General features: G+C 37.7%; 1 protein-coding gene across 2 annotated transcripts; it reads right to left on the bottom strand.

The window, feature by feature from the left end:
- Positions 1-537: 537 nt before the first annotated feature.
- On the bottom strand, positions 538-16,689 carry ggt1b (gamma-glutamyltransferase 1b). Of its 2 annotated transcripts, XM_079861757.1 has the most exons (13): positions 16,629-16,689; positions 15,344-15,520; positions 14,452-14,582; positions 13,742-13,831; positions 11,877-12,069; positions 11,554-11,714; positions 10,010-10,159; positions 5,642-5,778; positions 5,104-5,291; positions 4,378-4,505; positions 3,211-3,323; positions 3,010-3,123; positions 538-1,689 (listed from the first exon to the last, which is right to left on the bottom strand). In XM_079861757.1, the coding sequence occupies exons 2-13, from the start codon at positions 15,514-15,516 to the stop codon at positions 1,543-1,545; spliced, it is 1,725 nt and encodes a 574-aa protein (XP_079717883.1). In that variant the 5' UTR covers positions 15,517-15,520; positions 16,629-16,689; the 3' UTR covers positions 538-1,542. The 2 variants fall into 2 exon arrangements, with proteins under 2 accessions (XP_079717883.1, XP_079717882.1); XM_079861756.1 differs by lacking the exon at positions 16,629-16,689 and having other exon boundaries at positions 15,344-15,710.
- Positions 16,690-22,293: the final 5,604 nt, after the last annotated feature.

Genomic DNA, 22,293 nt, shown 5'->3' with positions numbered 1-22,293 from the left:
CACTCCAAGTGTTGACAACTGTTGCAAACTGGTTCTACCAACAAAATACTAGTGCATTCCTGGAACTGGGCGTTGTTACACTACATCCTTATGCATCGCTTTCTGCCAGGACTTTTACGAGCTTTTCCCAAATCACGGAAGTGACCTCGACGTCCAGGTTAGCGGTAGCATTAGCCGTCAGGCAAGTGTTATTTAAATAATCTCCTGATGTACTTACAAACTTCCCAATGCCTCGTTTTATGAGTACAGAACCTATTTTTACTACTGTAGAAGTTTGGTACCATTCTGGGCATTATTAGTGGGGTAATTTACGAGATACAACCTTAGATCCATTAGCGCCTGCACTAAGTGATCCGGCTGATATCTCTAACGTTAAATAAGCTCTAACTTTAATAATGTTCGACCAAGGGTAAAAAAGCTTCTGGGGGGTGTTTGGCTCGAGGTCATGGTGCAAAGGACCCTAGGTTGAAATTATTCCGAACCATTTAATGTGCTGCACATCATTCACATTTTTACAAACCACCCAGAAAAAGCATTAATATTCAGAATATTTTAATTTAGTAAAACAATTTAACAATTGCATTTGTATTTGTAATAAAAACAGCATTTCTATAATTGCATTTGGAGACCATTTTTAATTCAGACACTTTTTACCCCACAGATAACATTTTAGGACAAAAATGGCAATTAATAATTCATGTAAAATCATTTGCCAAATAATTGCATTGATATGTATATTTTTTAGATCTGGATAAATTTGCTTTGACATGAAATTTGATCTGCCATTTAGAAAATTGTCAGATTAAAGATGTCACAAATGTTTCTCATGTGCATCATCTCTCAGCCCTGCAGCTGTATTTAATCAGCCTTTTCGAAATATTAAAGCGTGACAAAAATGACGTACAATTTGTTAGATTAAAGAGTGCGACAGTCTTTTCTTATAGTTCAGTACAGCCAAAGTTTGAAAGTTTAATTAAGGGCTGTTTATGTGATTTTTCTCTGTCCCCCACAACTTCAGGATTAATGATGCTGCTTGATGTTGGGCCGGTGCCTGTGGGCAGGACCACATACTCGTGGGACATTAAAACGAGCATTTCAACTCTTGTTCATGCTTCAGCTCTCATATTAGAAGCTTGATTAAAACTTCCTCCCCTGAGACACTCCCTCTAAGTCTTCTCCTGCCTGGATGTAAATCTCAGAACAGACAGAAGACACGTAACAGAGTTCATAATCGCCATCACAACACGTTTATTTGCGGAAATAAATACGATGAGCAGTACAGATGGTGTTGTGTGGATGTCATCAGAAGAAACAGCCACAAAAAGATGGTGTGTTCTCAATGTGTGTGTGTGTTTAACTCATTCACTGAATGTGGAGTGTGAAGAGATCAACATTGACAGCACTTCTGATTTGCCTGTGGGATCTCTGATGGAGGCACTTGGTTGTTTGAGAGCAGCATTGGGGGAAAGTGTCCTTGGGGTCTTGAAGTAGCATCTCGATTGCCTCCAGCTGGCCTGGAGACTTGGATCGCTGAGTCGGAGGTCAGTACCCAGCTGCGTATCCTCCCTTACGGGGGTCTGACTCAGCGCTGAGGCCAGCACTGTCCCGCACCACGGCTTGAACCACTGCGCCTGTGGACGTCAACACCTCTATAACATGGTTCTTCTGGGCGAGACCCTCCAAAACGGCCTGTGGGTTGAGTGGGATTTGCTTAGCCAAAACTATTCAGAACAACCAAAGAAAATATCAAGAAAATATACGGGATATATAGTAGTCAACATTTGAAGTGGATGAAGACAAGAACGGGTATTGTTCAAAATTCATATATAACTTTGATGAAAGGTTTTGATCCACTTCAAATGTTGACTATTGTATTTCAATCCAGCATTGAAAGAAATTGCTGTTACAATCATTTCATTTTGGGGTAATGTGAACATGGATAAGTGGTTACACTCAAAAACACACTTACAGCCAGCGCTGGGTTGATTACTAATGAATTGTAGTCTGTTACTGATTACAAATACATTATTCAAGTTAAAGTCATTTATTAGACTACACATTTTAGTAGTCCAATCGGATTACTTTTAGATTACTTTTGACACTACTTGTTTATCACATAGGACCTTTCTTTGTTATCAACAACGTGAAGTGCATTAAATATTACATTACGTCAGGGTTTCTCAAACTGAGCGGATGAAAAGCTTATAATTAATTTAACCATAAAAAATATAAAATATGGACATGTGGATGTGGGTGATGGTCTAGGTAGGACCTTCATCAGTCATAGACTCAAATATGTTTGAATTATTGGACAGTTTCTATACTTATGAACAGGTAATTCTGGCATTACAAATGCCATCCATGAGTGGTAACAGATCAAACCAGTTATATTTCTGAATTTCAAGTCTAAAAAGTTATCATAAAAGTTCATCTGTGAAAATGTTTGAAGGAGAGTACAGTACAACCCAAAACTAAAGCTAACTTTATGCTAATGCAGCCGGTTTTGCATATATGTGTGGATTACATTGTGAATGTGAAATTATGTGAATTTGTACATTTTAAAAAGCCTTCCAAACACATAGCAATACCTGGTTAAATTGCTATTAAATAAATTCAAATTATAATATTTTTTATGTAATTATTTGACGTCAATAGGAAATGTAGAGTTTATATTGCACAGTAATGTTTTTGCCATATGTCTCCTTAAAAGTGTGCAATTCCACAAATCTGGAAGACTTCCCAACCGTATATACTGTATAAGTGGTAGTCTTTTTTTATAAAGTAAAATTTAAAAGAGAAAAAAACAAATGAGGGAAAATCAACAAATTGAATTTACAGTGTAAATTACACAATCAATACAAAAGTAACAATATTCTGATTCTAAGCAAAATATAATATAATATAATTACAAGTACTTCATTTTTGGAATCTGATTAGTAATCAGATTACATCAGTAACTACTTTATTATCTTATCATAAAATGACACCTGTATACATTACTTCACTCACCTTGTCAAAGTCAGGCTCTCCCTGTGTGGTGTTTGGACTGAGTTGATTATGAATTCTCGGGTCTTCTATTGCTTTCTTCAGGTCGTATTTGAAGAACAGTGCATTTAGGATCACCTGCGCAGAGGTCAGTTATGCATGAAGTGATAAGGTTTGAACTATGTCCAGCACAACTATCTGGACTACAATAAAATAAAAATGCACCTGGGCCACTGCTGTGGTGATCTTCGTTCCTCCAGAGCCTCCTACTACCATTTTAACCTTGTTGTTTTTGTCTAGCAGGATGGCTGGACACATAGAAGACATGGGCCTTTTATCTGAGCAAAGATGAGAACAGGGTTATCAAACAATTAAAACTAAATCTTCAAAGTTTCACTAAAGTTTGTGGCTGTGTTTGAAACAGCAAAATGGAACAGTAAAATTTTGATCTTTTGAATAAGTCAAGAATAAGATGTTAAAATAATAACTATTATTCTATTATTTCTAATTATTTTTCATAATTATTATACATTTGAAAATTTATGTATAATTTTTTTTTTTTTTTTTACATTTGAAATAATGATATTTATTACCATTTGATATTATTTATGTCATATTTAAAAATATATATTCATTTTGTATTTTGCATTTTTAATCCAATTTTGATCTTTTGAACTTGTAAAGAATGAGATGTTGAAATATTATTACTATATTTTAACATCTCATTCTTGACTTATTCAAACAAGTTCAAAAGATCAAAATTATTATGGTTGTTTTTGTTATATTTATTTTATACACTCAATTATATACATTAAAATATTGATTGTATAATATTTAAAATTATTTATTTTTATTTAAACAATATTGTGTTGAGTATTAATTTAGCATTTTTAATCCAATTTTGATCTTTTAAACTTGAATGAATAATTCAATCACATTTGTGAATTGTGACTTATTCAAAAGATCTAAATTATTATTGTTTTAATTATTATTATATTTATATTAAATTATATAAATTTGAAATATTTATTGTATTTAATGCTATTCAAATATTTAAGTATTAATTTTAAAGTCCTTTTAGAGTAGTAGTTTTAAATAATATATATTAGCCAAAGGTGAGATAAAACACATATAACGATTTTTACTCTAACTAACTGTCTTTTATCATATTGTTGTTTTTATAGAAGCTATAAGCCACATGTTATAGTGATTTTACAACAAGTAATAATGATAAGACTGTAAAGTGCAATGCAAAGTGGAGTAATCCTAAAGTCACTGTAAGTAAAGCATGGCACTCTTGGCTTATAGAATACATAATGCAAAAAAAAACAACAACAAAAACAACAGTATGAGTACATGCTATTGCCAATGGCTGTGATCAAGTTTTCTCACGTGGGACAATGAAGTTGTTGGGAGACGGAGGAACTCCAAAGTTGTTGGTGATAAAGGGAGAACTGAAGTCATCCATCTCATTGTTAAGTATAATTCCTGTGGAATTTGACATTAACTTGGAGCCAAAACTGGGAGAAGAGAAAGAACATGATGCCATTTACAAATATTAAAAAATGGTGTGTATTTATTTTTAGTGTTAAATTTGTATTTATTTATTTTTGGTTAAAATAACCTTCTATCTCTGTTTTTTTTTTTTTTTGGGGGGGGGGGGGGGGGGGATATAAAATTTCATGTAGTGTGTATTATAGCTGTTTGTGAATGTAAAAGGTCTGCAAAGTTTCAAATATCAAAGTGCAGACTAGAGTAGACCAATCACAACAGACTGCATCTGACCAATCAGAGCAGAGTAGAGACTGAGCCATCTGACCAATCAGAGTTTAGAGAGGTTGAAGTGTTTCTTGAACTAGGATGCATGTCAACCTATTGTAGGAGAGATCCTAAAAAACAAATTAGGAACCTAAAATAGGAGCTTCCTGAGTAACCTGGAAAGTCGCACCCCCTCTTGTGAAGTGGTGTGGCGCAACCTAGCATAATAGGGGCACTTTATGTAAGCCAAATCATAGGCTAATTCCCCCTGAAATTGTAAAATCTGTGACTAAGTAATGACAGATTTTTGATGCCTATATGCTGGAGAAACATAAGCAAAGAAAAAAGGCAAATGCTCACTATACGTTGATGGTGCTGGTGGCGGCGACTGCACTGCCGTCTTCTGCCACCACTGACACGTGCGACGTGCCGTGATTGTTGGGAAGATAGAACTCGGGTTCATAGTAGCTCTCTTGCTGAGTCGTATTATCTGTGATCTTCTGGAGTATCATGTCAGCATAGCCTTTGGAGGTAATGTTCTGGATGAACTGCCAGAGAGAAAGAGGATCACAGATCATTATTGGGGCCCTGCTGGAGGCTTGAAAGAACAGCTGATCAAAAGAGCGTACGCACAATGAGCCGTTCAATAGCGCACTATTTTCATGCTCTGTGATTAGTGTGAGATGCTGCATTTCGGATTCAATAAAGGCTTTGATCACAACTGATCGAGAGAGGCTAACATATGCCAATGCCATCTGTGTCAACCTGAACAACTGCTGAAGATACATATGAGCATTTTTACATATAAATAATAGTCTACTGATAAAAAGTCACTTAAAGGAATAGTTGTAACTAAATTAAAATGAAAAAAGCAACCCTTTCTTTGTTCACAACTTACATCAGAGATGTTGAGAAATTGTGGATCCCCCAAGAAGCTCCTTTTTGCATACGCAAACCGGTACGCCTCGACTATGCGATGATAGGTGAGGATTTTATTTTCAGTGGTGGAGACACTGTCTGGACTAAAGTTGTAACCTGAGGAAAGAGAACAGGAGCTCAGTTAGATTCACTCCATCGAACACTCAACCATGTTAACTGTCGTCATATGAATGGATAGAACTGCCAATCATCAAGATGGCTGCCATAGTGAAGTCTTCAGAAGCATGACGTATGTTTTTCGCATTCGTCTTATCAAATCTGAATATGCAGAAGCACAAATGAGATGGGAAATTTTCAGTTCTTAAACGGGACCTATTATGCCCTTTTTCAAAATCTTGGGTTTTGTTTTTGGAGTCTAGGATTTCATGCTTGAAAAAAACACATTATTTTTTAAATATTTGACATTGTTGCAGCACCTCTCTTCCCAGTCTGTCAGTAACGCTCTGTTTAGTTCCGGTCTCTATGAAGCCCCTCCTTCTGAAAAGCGCAGTGTGCTCTGATTGGTCAGCTGGACCAGTGTGTTGTGATTGGTCAACCGATTGGAGCGTGTTTCGGAAATGTCACACCTCTTACCATAACCGCGAGTTTCTACACACTTCTAACGCAACTCAACCAGGCCTTGTCCCTTTTTTAGCGAATGTTTTGGGAAGCAATTATTTAAATGAGCGATATTGTGATGTGTTCGTTCCTGTAAGAAAACTGAAGACTACAATCGAGGAGTTTCAGGGAGTTCAGAATCAGTGCGCACTGATCTAGAGAATAACTCCCTTTGGAGTGACTTTGTGCTGTAACTTTCCAGACGTTTTTCATGCTCAAACAGACACACTAAATACACCTGAAAATGTAAAAAAAAAAAAAAAGCATAATATTCTGCAGAATTTTCTTCAAAACATCTCATTGCATGTTCCATAGAAGAAAGTCAGTGAAATGGGTTTGGAAATGACATGAGAGTGAGTAAATGATGATGTGATTTTCATTTTTAGGTCAACTATGATTTTAATGTTGGACAACTGACCCAGTTTTACTGTCTGAAAACATCTCAAATTGCCTCGCCCATTTATGCCAGACATGTCTGTTTGAAATAATTGAACAATTATGAGAGTTTCGGAGTCGAAGATGTTTCATAACTTCTGAATAAATCAAGCTACATTGTGAAAAAAACAAAAACAAGTGCTAACAGTGTTTATCGACGGCCGTGCCCTGTCTGGCAGCAACTTAATGACTAAGTATCTCATCAGTAAAGCTACAGAGTGGGTGTTTTAAAAAAGACCAAGACACAGAGCCGTGGAGAACGTCCAGCTCGCCGCAAGAAAGCAAAGCTGATGAATCTCAGATGACAGGCTCCTTCATAGTATCCCCTGCTGGTGGAACCCCAAGGAAAGGGTCGGAACACGCTGACTGCATGGATTTTTCCATGCTTGGTTTGTGTCCAATTAGTGGCAAACAGCCCACGTTAGTGTTGGTGTGGGAGACAGGAGGACAGGCATGGCGGAATGAAGGGTGGAGGGATTTTAATAGCTCATAGCAAAAAAAAAAAAAAAGTTGGAAAGTTCTGAAGTCTCATCCTCCCCTGACACCGTTCCACATGAGGAAATTATTAAGAACATTAAAGATTGACTAATGGTCATCCTGTAATGAGCAACTGGATGCTTCCTCTTGCTGCTAAAAAGACCAGCGTGAATTCTCATGCTGGTCAACGTTGGTTATATCATGGAAACTTGTTTCTGCCTCAGATTAAAAATAGTTCACAATGTGAGATATGAAGTCACACTGTGACATATAAAGTTGCAGTTTTGAGCAGGGTTATTATAGTTAACAAAAACTAAAACTGAAACTACAGGCCCGATTTTCGCTCAACGACAGGTTTTGGGAGATCGCTTATTGTTAGTAGGCTTCAGGACAATGAGACCTGTCACGGACCAGTCATTGATGACTTTGTCACGTGGTGTGAGGAGTCCTACCTTCAATTAAACACATCTAAGACTAAAGATATGATAACTGATTTAAAGGTCAGACAATCCTACAAATATCTTGGGACAATTATCGACTCAAAATTAAACTTTGAGGCAAATTGTGAAGCTATGTGTGCAAAAAGGGGCACCAGCACCTGTTTTGTTTGAGGAAACTGTCTTATTTTAACATTGATAAAACCATACTTACTTTACCATACTTTTTTTAATCAATTTTAGCTTTCTCTTTGGTGGCATGGCTTGGGAATCTATCTTTACAGAACAGAAACTCCCTAAATCAAATTGTTAAATGGTCTAATTAGCTGATAGGTGTGTCACAGTTCAGCCCAGTGTCCCTGTATACCAGAGTTGCAGCAGATAAGTGGCTCAATTTTAATTGATGAGCTCCACCCTCTGCACAGTGAATTTCAGTATAAGTCCCAAAGTGCAGAACAAAGCGCTATAAAAATAGCTTTGTCCCAGCAGCCATTAATCAGAGGAACAAAATGCACAGATGACATTTTGTCTAATGTAATATTGTCTAATGTTTATTGTATGTGTTTGTCTTATATAAATGTGTGGATAACTCTGACACTGCGAAACAAATCTACCTACGGATACAAATAAAGGAACCTGAACCTGAACGGCGACAAATGCCAAAATCATAGGCAAATCGGTGCTCGTTCACGTGAGTGACAAGACGCGATCTGAGAGAATCGCAGATGAGTCGCCGATGCCCATGAGATATTTGGCAGCGATTCAAAATCCTGCTGTGTGAAATGTGTTCTGACTGAAACTACATCGGCGATGCCCTACAGCCAATGAGAGAGCAAGATACAGGGCAGCGGGATGTTCGGGGAGGAGTTCAGTATCAGTATTTTAAATTACAATTATATCAAACAGAAACCATGCGCAAACATTTGCTTGACCAGCAGCAACAGCAGCACATTGCAAAATTATTTATTTACCCCCAACTCTCGTTGCAGAGAAGTCTCACGAAGAAGAACTCCGGTCTCACGCACGCGCGATTTTGCGTTATTTCCTTATCACTTCTCACGTGTGTTTGGTTGTGAAACGTAGTTTGTGGACCAGACAGAAGTTGTCGGCGATTCTTTCTTTTGTAAAGTCATGCAGTGTGAAACTTCCTGTCGCCAATCTATCGAGCAGTGTGAACACATCAGCAACTGAATGTTACTCCAGATAGTCGTGCAGTGTGAAAAGAACAGTGACCCGACTACTTTGAAAAATCGTGCAGTGTGAACTCAGTCACTTGTGAAATGTGCAGAACAGACGGGTAAGGTCGAACTAAATTGCTGTGGTATTTCTGAATAAATAAACATTAGCCACTGTTATCTTACATTAATGAGAGACTATACACAAGAGACTATAAATGTGACTGAATTCAAATAAAATATATAAAAATTGTATTAGTTTTATTTCGGCTAGCTGCCAATGCAACATTTTGTATTTTAATTCATTTAACGTAATGTACTAAAATAAGTAAAACTAAAATAAAAATGTATAAAAAACTGTATAGACATATTTAAAATGACAAAAACAACAAAAACAAAAAATAATATCTGATTTAAATATGAATAACTATAATATCTCAATACTAAAATTACACTGGTTGTGAGATATAGGTTTGGTCATTATGTTTTAATAGCGCTACAAATTACAAATGGCTCATACATAATCTGCACATTAATCTGGGATAGAAGAATATTTTAATAAGCCATACTGTAAAAAATGACAGGAATTATATTTATGTAGGCTAATCCAGGGTAAAGTATGACAAATATTTAACAAGAAGATTTAGTTCATCTCAGGGCTCCTGACTACGACTGAAATAGTCGTAAATGCGACATAAAATAAATATATGATAATAAACAATATAGGCTATAACAACATAATAAACATATACAGTACGATCATTTAAAATCCAGTTGGGAAAGCTTTGTATGCGTCCCAACACGGTTTCATTACATATCATCTTGTTTGAGAGTGCGCAAGTGTATATGTTATATATTGTTTATTAGGCTATAGCCTATATGTTTATTTTATGCCACATTTATGACCATTCCAGTTGTAGTCTGGAGCCCTAAGAACAAAATCTTCTTCTTTAATGTTTGTCATACTTTAGTAAATAATATAATATATTCTTTCAAAACTGACGGATATTTATATTGCACAAAAAAATCATGAACACTAGAGTAAAATCCACCATACCGGAACAAATTTATGTTAAATGCAACAGGAAAAACACCCTAGTTTAGGCTATATTATTTAAATTGTAGTTTATATATGAAATGTTAAAACAATAATGCAAAACAATAGTGTCCAGGATAGACTGTCCAGTGGTTAAGCTCTAAACCTACCGCTCAGGATGTTGAGTATCAATGTGAGGACCGGGCCGCTGGCAGGCGCGTTTGGTGCCACCATTGTGAATTGACCCACGGTAGCGCTGGGGGGGTTTTCATCCAGCAAGGGCTTGTAATCTCGCAAGTCCTCCAGAGTTATAATCCCCTCTGCAACACACACAGATGCCCGTATGACACATGATGCTAAGCAACTTAATGAGATCGAACCTACTGAGTAATCGATTTAGTCATTAATAACCAATTGTGTGCCATCCTTCAACACCTCTGCCTGGGTGGACTATTGGCAGCAGGAATCAGTGGGATGTAACATATTTGGAAATCAATGAACCACAACATCTCAGCAACAACAGAAGCTTAGAAACTGCACAACTTAGCGTCTTTAAAACATTCATATGGGCAGTCAAGCACATCTGATATGAAATGAAAGATGTGGCTCTGTGCTTAAAGTGTTTACCAAGATTAACCAAACAACCAGTGGTTGCCAGAATAATTCGGTAAAAAATAAAGTAATAATATTTACAGAACAACCTGTAAATTTTACAATTTAAAACTGTAATTAAAACAAAATACATTTTAGACCAGTAAATCCAACAGCCATTTTTTGCTGAATTAGCAAGGAAATGCTACTATTTAAATCTGTTTTGTACGTTTTACATATACTGACAGGCCTAGGCTAGTTCGAATCACTTTCAGAACGATTTTATCCAGCTGATGAATGACAACAACACTGACAGCCAATCAGAAACCATCCTGCTGTGATGAGCAGTTAAAGCAGCAGACAAAGCACGAGCGTAGAATAAACAGAACGACATCGTCTGCTGATGTGGACGCTAAATAGTTATCGTCATTCGTCATGTTGTCATTGTTGGTGTGAACGGGTCTTTATACTCACCAAGTATAAAGTGAGTATTTATTTGATAAAAAATACTGTAAAACAGTAATGTTGCGAAATATTATTGCAATTTAATTTTTTTTATATATTTCAAATGTAATTTATTCCTGTGATACAAAGCTGCATTTTTGACATCATCACTCCAGTTATCAGTGTCACACGATCCTTCAGAAATCTAGTGAAAATCTAGTAAATATATTTTAAATTGGCATTTATATTTTATTTATGCAGTGTGTGCATTAAAAACAGTAAAAAACAAACTCTTTTTTATTTTATTTTACGCAAACCTGCAATAAATAAATATGTTAAATAATGCAAATATGTATTTAATCTCACTTTACTAACCAATGTCTTTGCTGCTGACCTTCAATGATCCAATTAAACCAACCATTTGGTGTGAAAGAGCCTTTACATTTGCCAAATGTATTTATTAAAAACAAAGCCCGGTCCAGGTGAGAATCAATGATGCAAAAGTTACATAATGCATTACTTTCTATAAAAAGTAACTAAGCAATTAGTTACTTTTTTAAGGGGGTAATGTAATTTTGTAATGCATCACTTTTAAAAGTAACTTTCCCCAACACTGGTGGAGATTATTTTATGAGCTGTTGATACCAAATAATGGATAGACATGTGCGAATAAAAAAACCTGCAGCTTGGATGTCCCTCACAAGGTTCTCAGCGAGCGACCCGCTGTAGAACGCATCAGGCCCATTCTCTGCTATCACCTCGTAAGTGTCTGCCAGCTTTGTAAAGGTTATGGTGTCATTTTCCTTCAGGATGTTTCCAGTGGAATCGCAGAACACAGAACTGAGAAACCAAACAATCAGCAGAAAATGTTAATGTGTAAAGGTATATCACACACATTACATTATATAAAAAGAAGAAATATAGTGCACCTTGTTAAAAAGAAGATGGATAGATTTTTTTGAATGTTAAATATCTTGGATGAAAATATCCATGTGTGCTCACCATAACATCTTATCATTCGTAATGATATTTCTGTTTGATCTAATGGCACTGGCCAATGCGCTGCCAACAGGAAAGCCATCCCGGGCCAGTTTTATGCTTGGTAAAAACAGCTCTCTCCACGGAAGCTTGCCATGTCGTTTATAGGCCATCTCATACCCCCGAATCTCTCCAGGAACAGCGATGGACAAACCCCCTGTGGATGAATTTTTACATGCATGATTCCATGTGCTAGTATCTAAAAAGACAGTCAATGTACTTATTTGAAAGTAAGAAAAATTCAAGCTGAGTAATAAAAAACAAATGCACTTGATGACAGCCCTGTTTACACCTGGTATTAAGATGTGTTTTGGTCGATCGGATCACAAGTGGGCGACGCTAAAAACAGGTGTAAACGGGGTCTAATACGTTTTGAGTTTGTCTACTTTCGACCACTTCCAGAGGTAGACGAAAACACATTAGACCGGATTGTTTCATAGTGTAAAAGCTCATGTGGTCAAATGTGTTCGAACAGCCACAAAAGACCACCGACTCTCCGCCTACTGACCTAATGCGTAAACACTATGGTAAGCGCACTAGCCAGACAGGATTTAAACTTTGTCGGCTGGAGAAGTTTGGTTTGAAGAGGAAAAACATACCAAGCACAATGTCCTCTCACCATTCCTGATTTAACACACACTCACAGCATTCGGCGTGATCTTGCGGCTGTCAGAGCAGAAACGAAAGCTGATGCTCTCCGTGTGTTTTTCCATTGTCTCTGCCCATAGACCCTCCCCTCAAACATATCAGGACAGAAGTGGATGAAAGTGGACAAAAGAGAGGGATTAAATGTCCCATTCTTCGTGATCCCATGTTTCAAACTTCAGTTAGTGTGTAATGTTGTTGTTAGAGTATAAATAATATCTGTAAAATTATAAAGCTCAAAGTTCAATGCCAAGCGAGATATTTTATATTTAAGTCGCCTACAGTGAACGGCCGGTTTGGACTACATCCCTCTACTTCCTTCTTTAATGACGTCACTAGAACAGTTTTTTGACTAACCTCCGCCCACAGGAATACACAAAAAAAGGGGGGCGTGGTTTTGTTGCGCTCCCACGGAGAAGAGGAAGAGTTGCGTTTGTAGAGTGTGTTTGTCGCCATGCATGTCGTCGAGACGCTGTTATTTTCATCCCGGAGTCCAATCACCTTTGTTTGGCCTTCCCAGGGACGCTGTACTTAGAGATCAATGGTTACAATTTATGCGCATGCGCATGCATCTCCACGTTATGGTAAGAGGCGTGACCTTTCCGGGCAACGTGCGCTAAGCTGCTGTCGAATCACAACACAGGAACCGCTGGCACAATCAGAACTCGTTACGTATTTCTGAAGGAGGGACTTCATAGAACAAGGAAGTCATCAGCCCGTTCTTAGGACAGTGAAAACAGCGGTATACAGATAAGTAAATTGTGTGAAAAATACTGTGTTTTTTTACACGCGAAACATGAACACATGTTATATTGCCCACTGTAAACACAATCAAAGCTTCAAAAACACGAAAAACGGGACCTTTACACCAGGTGTAAATGGGAATGTGTCTTCCTCGTCTACTTGTGATCCGATCGACCAAAAACGCATCTTAATACCAGGTGTAAACGGGGCCTACATTGTTGTGACATATGTCCATGTGCACACAGGCACAATTTTATGGCTTTCCTCGAAAAGTCCTACATTAAACATATGCAGAGCTAGAGTTATTGATTGTTGAAACTGTGTTGATAGTTTTTTATGTTTATCTCTCCATGCTGGCACTGCATCACAAGGCTGCCTATTGTGTAAATCCTGTTTCACCAATGATTTCCCGTAGTTTATGTAATGTAGTTAATGGATACCTTTCTGGGAAAGTTCTGTGCTATTTCCAAACATGTCTCTGGTTGCTTTTGCTGGGGCCGTCTCACGTGCATTGATGGTTTCGACTTTTCCTGCAAAAATAAATCAATTATACACTGCCCGGCCAAAAAAAAAGTTGCAGTTTGAATTTAAATATGCAAATGCATATTGCAGTTATTATGTTTCTAGCATGTTATAAGTTTGGCAGCAGTTCTTTTAACCCTAATTGATGGAGTGTGTAGCTTTTCATTTCTTAAACAACCATGTAGGAAGACACATCATGGCCATATTCCAGGATGACAATCACAATGTCAAGATTCATCAGGCTCAGATTGTGAAAGAATGGTTGTGAGGAGCATGAAGAATCATTTTCACACATAAATGGACACCTCTGAGTTAACTTTATTGAAAGTCTTGGGGATGTGCTGGAGGAGACTTTACAGAGTGCTGGACTCTTGCATTGTCAATACAAGAGCTTGACCAAAAATGTATGCACCTCTTGATGGAAATAAATGTTGTGATGTAAGGTCTGGACTCAATTCTTCATGATTCTTCATGCTAAATGATTCTGACTTTTCTTTGGCCAGGTAATTTATATACATGTAATAAAGTGATCTTTATAGAAAAAAGGTACATAAATTCTTCATATACACACAGTTCACTGCAGACTGGTGTGTAAGGTTGAATCAGACAGGCAATGGTGACAGTATACCTGTTTTGGCATCATAAATAGTGAAGAAGAGCCCTCCGCCGATGCCCATGCTGTGGGCATTCATCAATCCCGCGCACAGCAGAGAAGCGATGGCAGAATCTACAGCGGAACCGCCTCTCTTCAGGATGTCCCTGCATGGAGAGCACAAAGACAAGGCATTTGGCATGCAACCCTGGGTATGATCATTTTAAATATCAGAGCACAACGCCATTTTTATTTTTATTTTGTTGGATGAAGCACAATGTTGTAAGGTTGATTTGGTTCCACTTAATAAAATGTTTGACTTGAATAAAACCAATCAGTATAGACGTTACCACCATTTTAGGCTACTGGACAAAATATAATGTGGCACTACAAAATATCAAATATGTTACAAAATATAAAAGTTTTGTCAGAAATGATGTAGCAGTTGTCCATGAAAACGGTTTTTCTGCACACGTATCTGATTACTGACGCGAGGGCGGGGCAACCTGTCACTCACATGAGATCGATCAATAGCAAACCACAACCATCCAATGATCCAATCAATTCCCAATGGACAAAATCAAGTCCCACCCTCAATTTTTTCTTGTTTGAGAAGCCGTTTCACTCAAATATGCATCACAACAGGGAAGAAAAAACTATTGCAACTTCTGTTTCATGCCAACTTTAGTTGGTGTAAGAGAGGATGTAGTGAGGATGATTCAGCTATTAAATAAAATCTCTGATGTAAGTTAATTTTTCGGTTAACAAACCAAACATCGTTTACATGTGCTCCTCATATGGCCTTCCTAACATCTTTGTTATTTATTTACAATAATACTATAATATCTGAGATTTTAATGAACTAATTTTATTTCAGCTTCAAGATGGCAAAAAGTGAATATGCATTTAAGGAGAAGAGAGCTCAAACCTGCCGATCTCGGAGCATGTCCCAGCATCTGCTGCCACTGCTGCCTTGAAGTAACCAGTTTCAGGTTCAGGAGAGGCCTTCTTGCCCTGAACGGAAAAGAAAACGGCCAAAAACGTGCCGACTGCAGCCAGCAGCAGCAATGCGAGGCCCACCACAATAGACTTCTGCACCATTTTCCTGCAACATGCAACAACAAGTGTCTAGTTCTCTGTTGCTGGTGTATAAACTGTATCTGCAAGCAATCGTATCCTTCAAGAGTTCTGAAACTATGGATTTGCTGAATTTAAACCGTTTAGATTCGTTTTAACTGCTAATTGAAGCAAACTATGTACTAGCCGTTCCAGAGAAGAGATAAGCTGTTTGTGGCATTATGCATTCTCACCATGACTATATTAACTTTCACAATCAATGATTGTGTAATGTAAGTTAACCGTCTACGTTATGTAACACATCATAATTCATAGAAATACAGTATTTGTTGTAATATTAAGTTAATAAGAAAACTAACAGCTGGAAATTGAATGTGCTTACAACATTTTCTGCTTTCTTGCTAAATACATAGTCAAGGCAGCAATTATGTATTCAAAAAGCATGCAATAAATTGTTCTCTGTTAGTTGGCTTTGAGTATTCCTCTGAGGGAGATTATATAGTTTTGCTGAAAATGTAATGAATTGCTCTTTTGATCATTTCATGCTTATTGATTCCCAGTGTAAATCAGCCCTTGATTCTGTATTATTTGAGCTAAAAAATAGTATGACAAAATGCATTCTGGTTCTTTCGTATTCTACATTTTATGTTGCTTAATGTAGCTTTATGTATCCCTGCCAAAGGCAGCAAATTTTCATGCATTTATAAAAAAGTGAAATCCTCCTCAGAAAAGCGTCTTTTCATAGTTTCAAAGCCCTGCTACTGTCCACATTAAATCCTGTCAGGCTGTGCTGTGTGTGGGAACGAACTGCAGCACATCTCTGAGAAACCTGCAGTGCCTGCAGCCAACAAAATTAAACCCACCACACAAGAGACTAGAATTTTCTCACACACAGAGAAAAGAGCAAGAGATTGTGTTATTTCCTCCTACAAATCGCAATAAAAAAGTAAAAATTCAGTTCAGTGTGTGTCAGACAGTGAAACAGTAAGACAACAACATTAGGATGCCGCATACTATTTTGTATACAAAAATGCTTTGCTTTGCGTGTGAAAATAGTTGAAGCTCTCATGATGATTAAGTTCATAACTGATGAGTTTAATGTACATTGCGGTTTGAGTATATGGAGTATCACCTACCTGTAGACTTCACAGGCCTCTTGTAGAGTCTCCTATAGAATGAGCCTCCTTTCCACAGGCTGACGGAACCAATTCTGTGAACCTCTGGCTCTCAATGTCTAAGTATTATGACCATTAAACTTTAACCAAATCAACCTGTGAAATCATCCGTAATTGTTTTATTGACCGTGGTGAAAAGGGCACAGGTTGTGATGATGGTAAATTCACACGTGTCACAATCACAATGCAGACTGAAACAACCCTAGTAAAAGTTTAATAACTAGGTGGCTTTCTGTTACTCTATCACTTGTATTCACACATTTAATATTTAAATGGTTAAGCCGTTCATGTGTATTACATTTGCCTAGTTCTAGTGAATGATTAACTATGATAAGTTTGGGCTCATAGTTCTACATAATGTCCCAGCAAACGGAACGTTCTCAGAACATTCTGGCTAGGTTCTCTGAAAGTTGTGAACACTTTAATGTTAATAGAACATTAGTACAAATTTATCTGTTTTTTAATATTGTTCTCAAAACATTAACACAAATATTTAGACATTGTTCATGGAACGTATCTGAATTTTTTTGTTGGACAATCGTGTATATTTTAAATGTTGCTGCTTGATTCAGAATGTTCAGAAAACATTCAAAAGTAACATTTACATAATATTTCCGCAATGATAAAATGGAATGTTCCCTTAACATTCGCATAACCAAGACAACATATACATTAAATTCACAGAAAACAAAAAGTGTATATTTACCTACAATCAATTAAAGCCAACATGCATCCTATTGTTCGAAAGTAAAATCAGCTTTGTATTATGTTCAATGCTAATATGACGCTTGAGAACTCAGAATAGCACAGAAACTGCACCCATTAAAATTACAAATGGCTTACTTCTAGCTACTGACCAAGGTTGCATCTAAATACTAGTTTTACTTCGATCTTAGTGCAGCGTTTGCCATGCATATTTAGATCATGACATACTGTTAGATTGATAACAAAATGACACCGGTATTCAGAGACAGGCGCTTCAGATCGTACCTGACCATTACCATTTTATTTATTTAAACGGGGAATTATCCGAGTTAACATCAGTAAATCATGGAGTGCCACAAGGGTCTGTTTTAGGCCCTCTGATATTTTCAATATAGTTTCTTTGTAATATTATTAGAAAACATGTAATTAGTTTCCACTGTTATGGAGATGATACTCAGTTATATATCACAACCAGATGAAATCTCTAAATTATTCAAGTTGACAGATTGTGTTAAAAATATCAAATGTTGAATGACCAGTAATTTTCTTCTATTAAATTCGGATAAGCCTGGTATTACCTGTACACAGAATATTTTAGAATACAATTTGCATCTAAGAGGATGTTCTGTTACTTCATCCTCTACAATTAAAGACCTTGGTGTTATATTAGACAGAAACTTGTCTTTCGATAATCATATATTCAAATGTTACAAAAACAGCCTTCTTTCACTTCAGAAACATCGCTAAGCTATGGAACATGTTGTCTTTTTTTTTATGCACAAATCTAGTTCATGCATTCATGACCTCTAGATTACTGTAATGCACTACTATATAGGTGGTAGTCCTCTATCCTCAATAAACAAACTACATTAGTCCAAAATGCAGCTGCTAGTGTTCTTAGTTCAAGAAATGATGATCATATAACCCAAATTTGTATCTCTACACTGGTTATTAAAGGAACACTCCACCGTTTTTTTTAAATAGGGCTTATTCACCGTCTTTCCTACATTTAGATAGGTGGGCAAACGCATTTTTGTCTCAGTGCATGCATTGTTTTAGTTTGGCAGCGCCGCCGATAGCTTAGCTTAGCATAATGAATGGAATCCTTTGTTGCCAGCTAGCATGTCATGAGTAAAAGTGATTAAAAAAAAAAAAAAAAAACGAATTACTTCTTGTGGCCTGCGTATTCACAACGAGTACAAATAGCAATGCAGATTGAGACTAGGCGATTTCCTAGGCAGATATTGACTTGGGACTATATTGGGGAAAAGCACAGGCGAAGCACTGCTACTTGGGCGCAGAGATATCACACAACACCTGAAATCCCCCAACTTCCGTCAACATTCCAGCGTGAATAGTAGCCGGCTATTTTTCCTACAGTAGACATAGTGAATGGCGATGAACATGGCGGATTTTGTGAGAGACGAGTAGGGTGACTTCTCAGACAGTCAAAAGCCAGAACCATACCTCCTCGATCGCTCAACAGCCTGAGGACGTGAGGATGACAGTCAACACGAACTGGTGGTGAGTGTGATATCTCTGCGCTCAATTAGCAGTGCTTCGCCTGTGCTTCACCCCAATATAGTCCCAAGTCAATATCTGCCTAGGAAATCGCCTAGTCTTAATCTGCATTGTTATTTGTACTCGTTGTGAATACGCAGGCCACAAGAAGTAATTCGTTTTTTTTTTTTTTTTTATCACTTTTACACATGACATGCTAGCTGGCAACAAAGGATTCCATTCATTATGCTAAAGCCTGGTTCACACGGCAGGATAATTAGGCCGATTTTAGCCCCGATTCACCCCTTCTGGCAATCTTAAGGATGCTCCGATTATCGTAAAATAATCTGATCAGATATTCCTGCCGTGTGTGGTGTGTTAAGACTGCTCTCGTCTGTTCGGAAGGACGTCGGGACCGCTCCGATCTCAAATCGGGGATATCCAACATGTTGGATTTTTTTGGCCCGATTTCTCCTCGTGTGTGGTGTCCCCCGGGGACAAACGAGCACGCAGCCTGTGGACTGTGGCGTGTAGCCAATCAGAAAGCGAGGTGACGAGGCGGCGAGGAAGCACCGGGAAACAAAATCAAAACATTCTTTTGAGAACGTTTTTTTTCGGTTAAAAACAAACTACAAACTATCGCCACTGCATCATCTTCGTCCGCTATGATTGTTTACTCTGAAGTCACGTTTGATCTCGAGGGATTTTGCGAGATTTCCCGTCTGACCTGGGAATGCTCAGGAGTCAAATCGGTTCGTGTGTGATGTGTTGATTTTGCCGTGTGGCTGCGCACCACACACTGTATGACCAAAACTGTTAGACCCGTGATTTTTTAGCGCCGTGTGTGGGGTCTCTCAGGTTTGGAAAATCAGCAGACAATTTTAAAATCGTCCCGTTTGAACCAGGCTTAAGCTAAGCTAGCGATGGTGCTTCCAAACTAAAACAATGCATGCACTGAGACAAAAATGCGTTTGCCCTATCTAAATGAAGGAAAGACAGTGAATAAGCCCTATTTCAAAAAACGGTGGAGTGCTCCTTTAAGTTCCGCATCCATTTCAAAGTATTGCTACTGATATAAGGTCCTAAATTGTTTAGTTCCTGTGTATTTAACCAATCATCTATCGCCCTACAATCCATCATGCTCTTTAAGGTCACAAAACTCTAGACTTTTGGTAGTACCTAGGATATCCAAGTCCACTAAAGGAGGGAGAGTGTTTTCACATTTGGCTCTTTTAACTCTGGCCTTCCTGATAATGTTCGGGTCTCAGACTCAATCTCTCAGTAAATCTAGATTAAAGACATCTCTTTAGCCAAGCATAATGCACCGCATAGCCTTGTACTGCAGTTATATCAGATTAAATGCATGTGATTACCTTTTGCTTGAAATGTTATGAACAGCAGCTACGCTAATTATTTTCCATTTGCTTTTCTTTTTTATCTCGGGATGCCCATCTCAAGGTAACTAGAGAGTACGCCTGCTCATATGAAGATATGAACATATGCTCCAATTCTCATATGAAGATTTCAGATGTCCGCCAAATGATGCTAACCCCTGCGAGGACTTCAGATGACGCTAACTCTGAATATGGACCACTGCCAAATTTTCTATAGATTGTAATCATTAGGCTCGCTTGCAATTATTGCTTTAATGAGATCATTGTTTCTGCCTAAATGAATACGTGATAGCCTATTAGCTAACTGCATGATTTATATAGTCTTAGGGCCAATCTCATTTCTCTGTCTTACCCCTTCCCCTTCCCCTACTCCTACCCCTACCCCTAATGTTACCCCTTTGTCTGCGTCTTCCCCTTGCCCCTCAATACCGAGTGAAGGGGGGTAGGGGGAAGAACGTTTCTCTAAGAAATGAGACACCACTCGATTACCGTTTGCGTCATCTTCCCTTTCCGCTAGCTGGCTGCTACGTCAACAGAGGCGATACGTGTTGACATAAACAAACGAAGATGCCGTCGTCTCGGGTTGTGATATCGATTGCCTGGTCTCTCTTTATCAAAGACATTGTTTCATTGAATGTTTCATTTCATTGTTTCATTTCATTGAATCTTTTATCAAAGACATTGTTTCATTGTATTTAACGGCGGCGCCGGCGACACCATATAGCAAAACATTAGCAAACGGCAAATAGCGCATAGCTGCTAGCTAGCGGTTAACTAGCGATTCAAAACAAAAACATTACAACGTCTTGAACGTTTTATTAAAGGTATCATAAAACACGAGTGTCATTAAACTGCTGAAAATACATACATTTGTGCGACTCACTTCTGAGAAATTCCTACCCCTCTCTTTCAAGTGTGGTCCTCCGCAGACTTCGTTTCAAGGGCTATGTAGCCCTACGCCTTGGCCCTAGCCCTTAATCAAAATGAGAATTGGGACACCACTTCCCCTCACATGAACGCGCAAAACCGAGGGGAAGGGGTAAGAGTAAGGGGTAAGACAGAGAAATGAGACGCAGCCTTAGAACTGTACTGTACACTCTTAAAAAAAGGGGTTCCTCGAGGTTCTATAACCCTGGGGTTCAGTACTGAAACTTATATTTCCTAATACATTATAGTTTGCCTTTTTGACAAATCATTTTGTGAAGAAAAAAATAAACTAACCAGGTGTTTTCTTTATTTTGTATACCATATTGTGATGGTTTTAATCTATCGAAGGAAACATTAAAAACAAATAATCGTAAAAATGCCCCCTGGTGGCGTATATGCGTTGCATCATCCTTGAATTCCTATTGGTGGATTGGCGAAGATGAACCTCGAGACAAAGTGACAGTTAATTTTTCAAACTGAGGAGTCCGCCATTTCTGCCCGTTCATACACTCAGGTAAGTTAAGTTTTTACATTTTTGAAATGATTTTACTGAAATATTTAGTATTGCAGTTAATTTTTATATTGGTTAGAGTAGCCCTTGTGTTAAATACTGATAGGCCTACTAGAAGCTAAATTGACCTCAGTAAAAGCACTGCTGTTGTCTACATTTTTGACATAGGACATTATTTGACAGTCACCTCTGATTATTCTTAATTTTAACTAAGAAACATGCATTTTTATGTAAAGCTCCTTGGAAATTATGTACTGTGAAAAGCACTATTCGAATAAATGTGAATTTAATTTAATTTAATTAACCAGCTATAAAAAAAAAAACATTAGCGTAGGTAGGCTACCATGTAAATAACGTTACCATACAGGGGCCTTAACGGTAGCCTACTTTTTGTAAATCACTGGAAATATTTCTGTGAAAATATTCAGATTAATTTATAGGTTGTATTGATGGTTATTATTATATCATTTTTTAATACCAGTAGGCTACGTGCTGACAGGACAGAACGGGCTTCCCTCCCATCATCAACACATGTGGGAGTCGAGCGCTCTGATTGGACAGCGAGTGAGACATGGGCGTGGCATGTGCT

The sequence above is a fragment of the Squalius cephalus genome, assembly GCF_949319135.1.
Source record: "Squalius cephalus genome assembly, chromosome: 24".
NCBI classification, from domain to species: domain Eukaryota; kingdom Metazoa; phylum Chordata; class Actinopteri; order Cypriniformes; family Leuciscidae; genus Squalius; species Squalius cephalus.
This window is presented reverse-complemented; position numbering and strand designations above follow the sequence as displayed.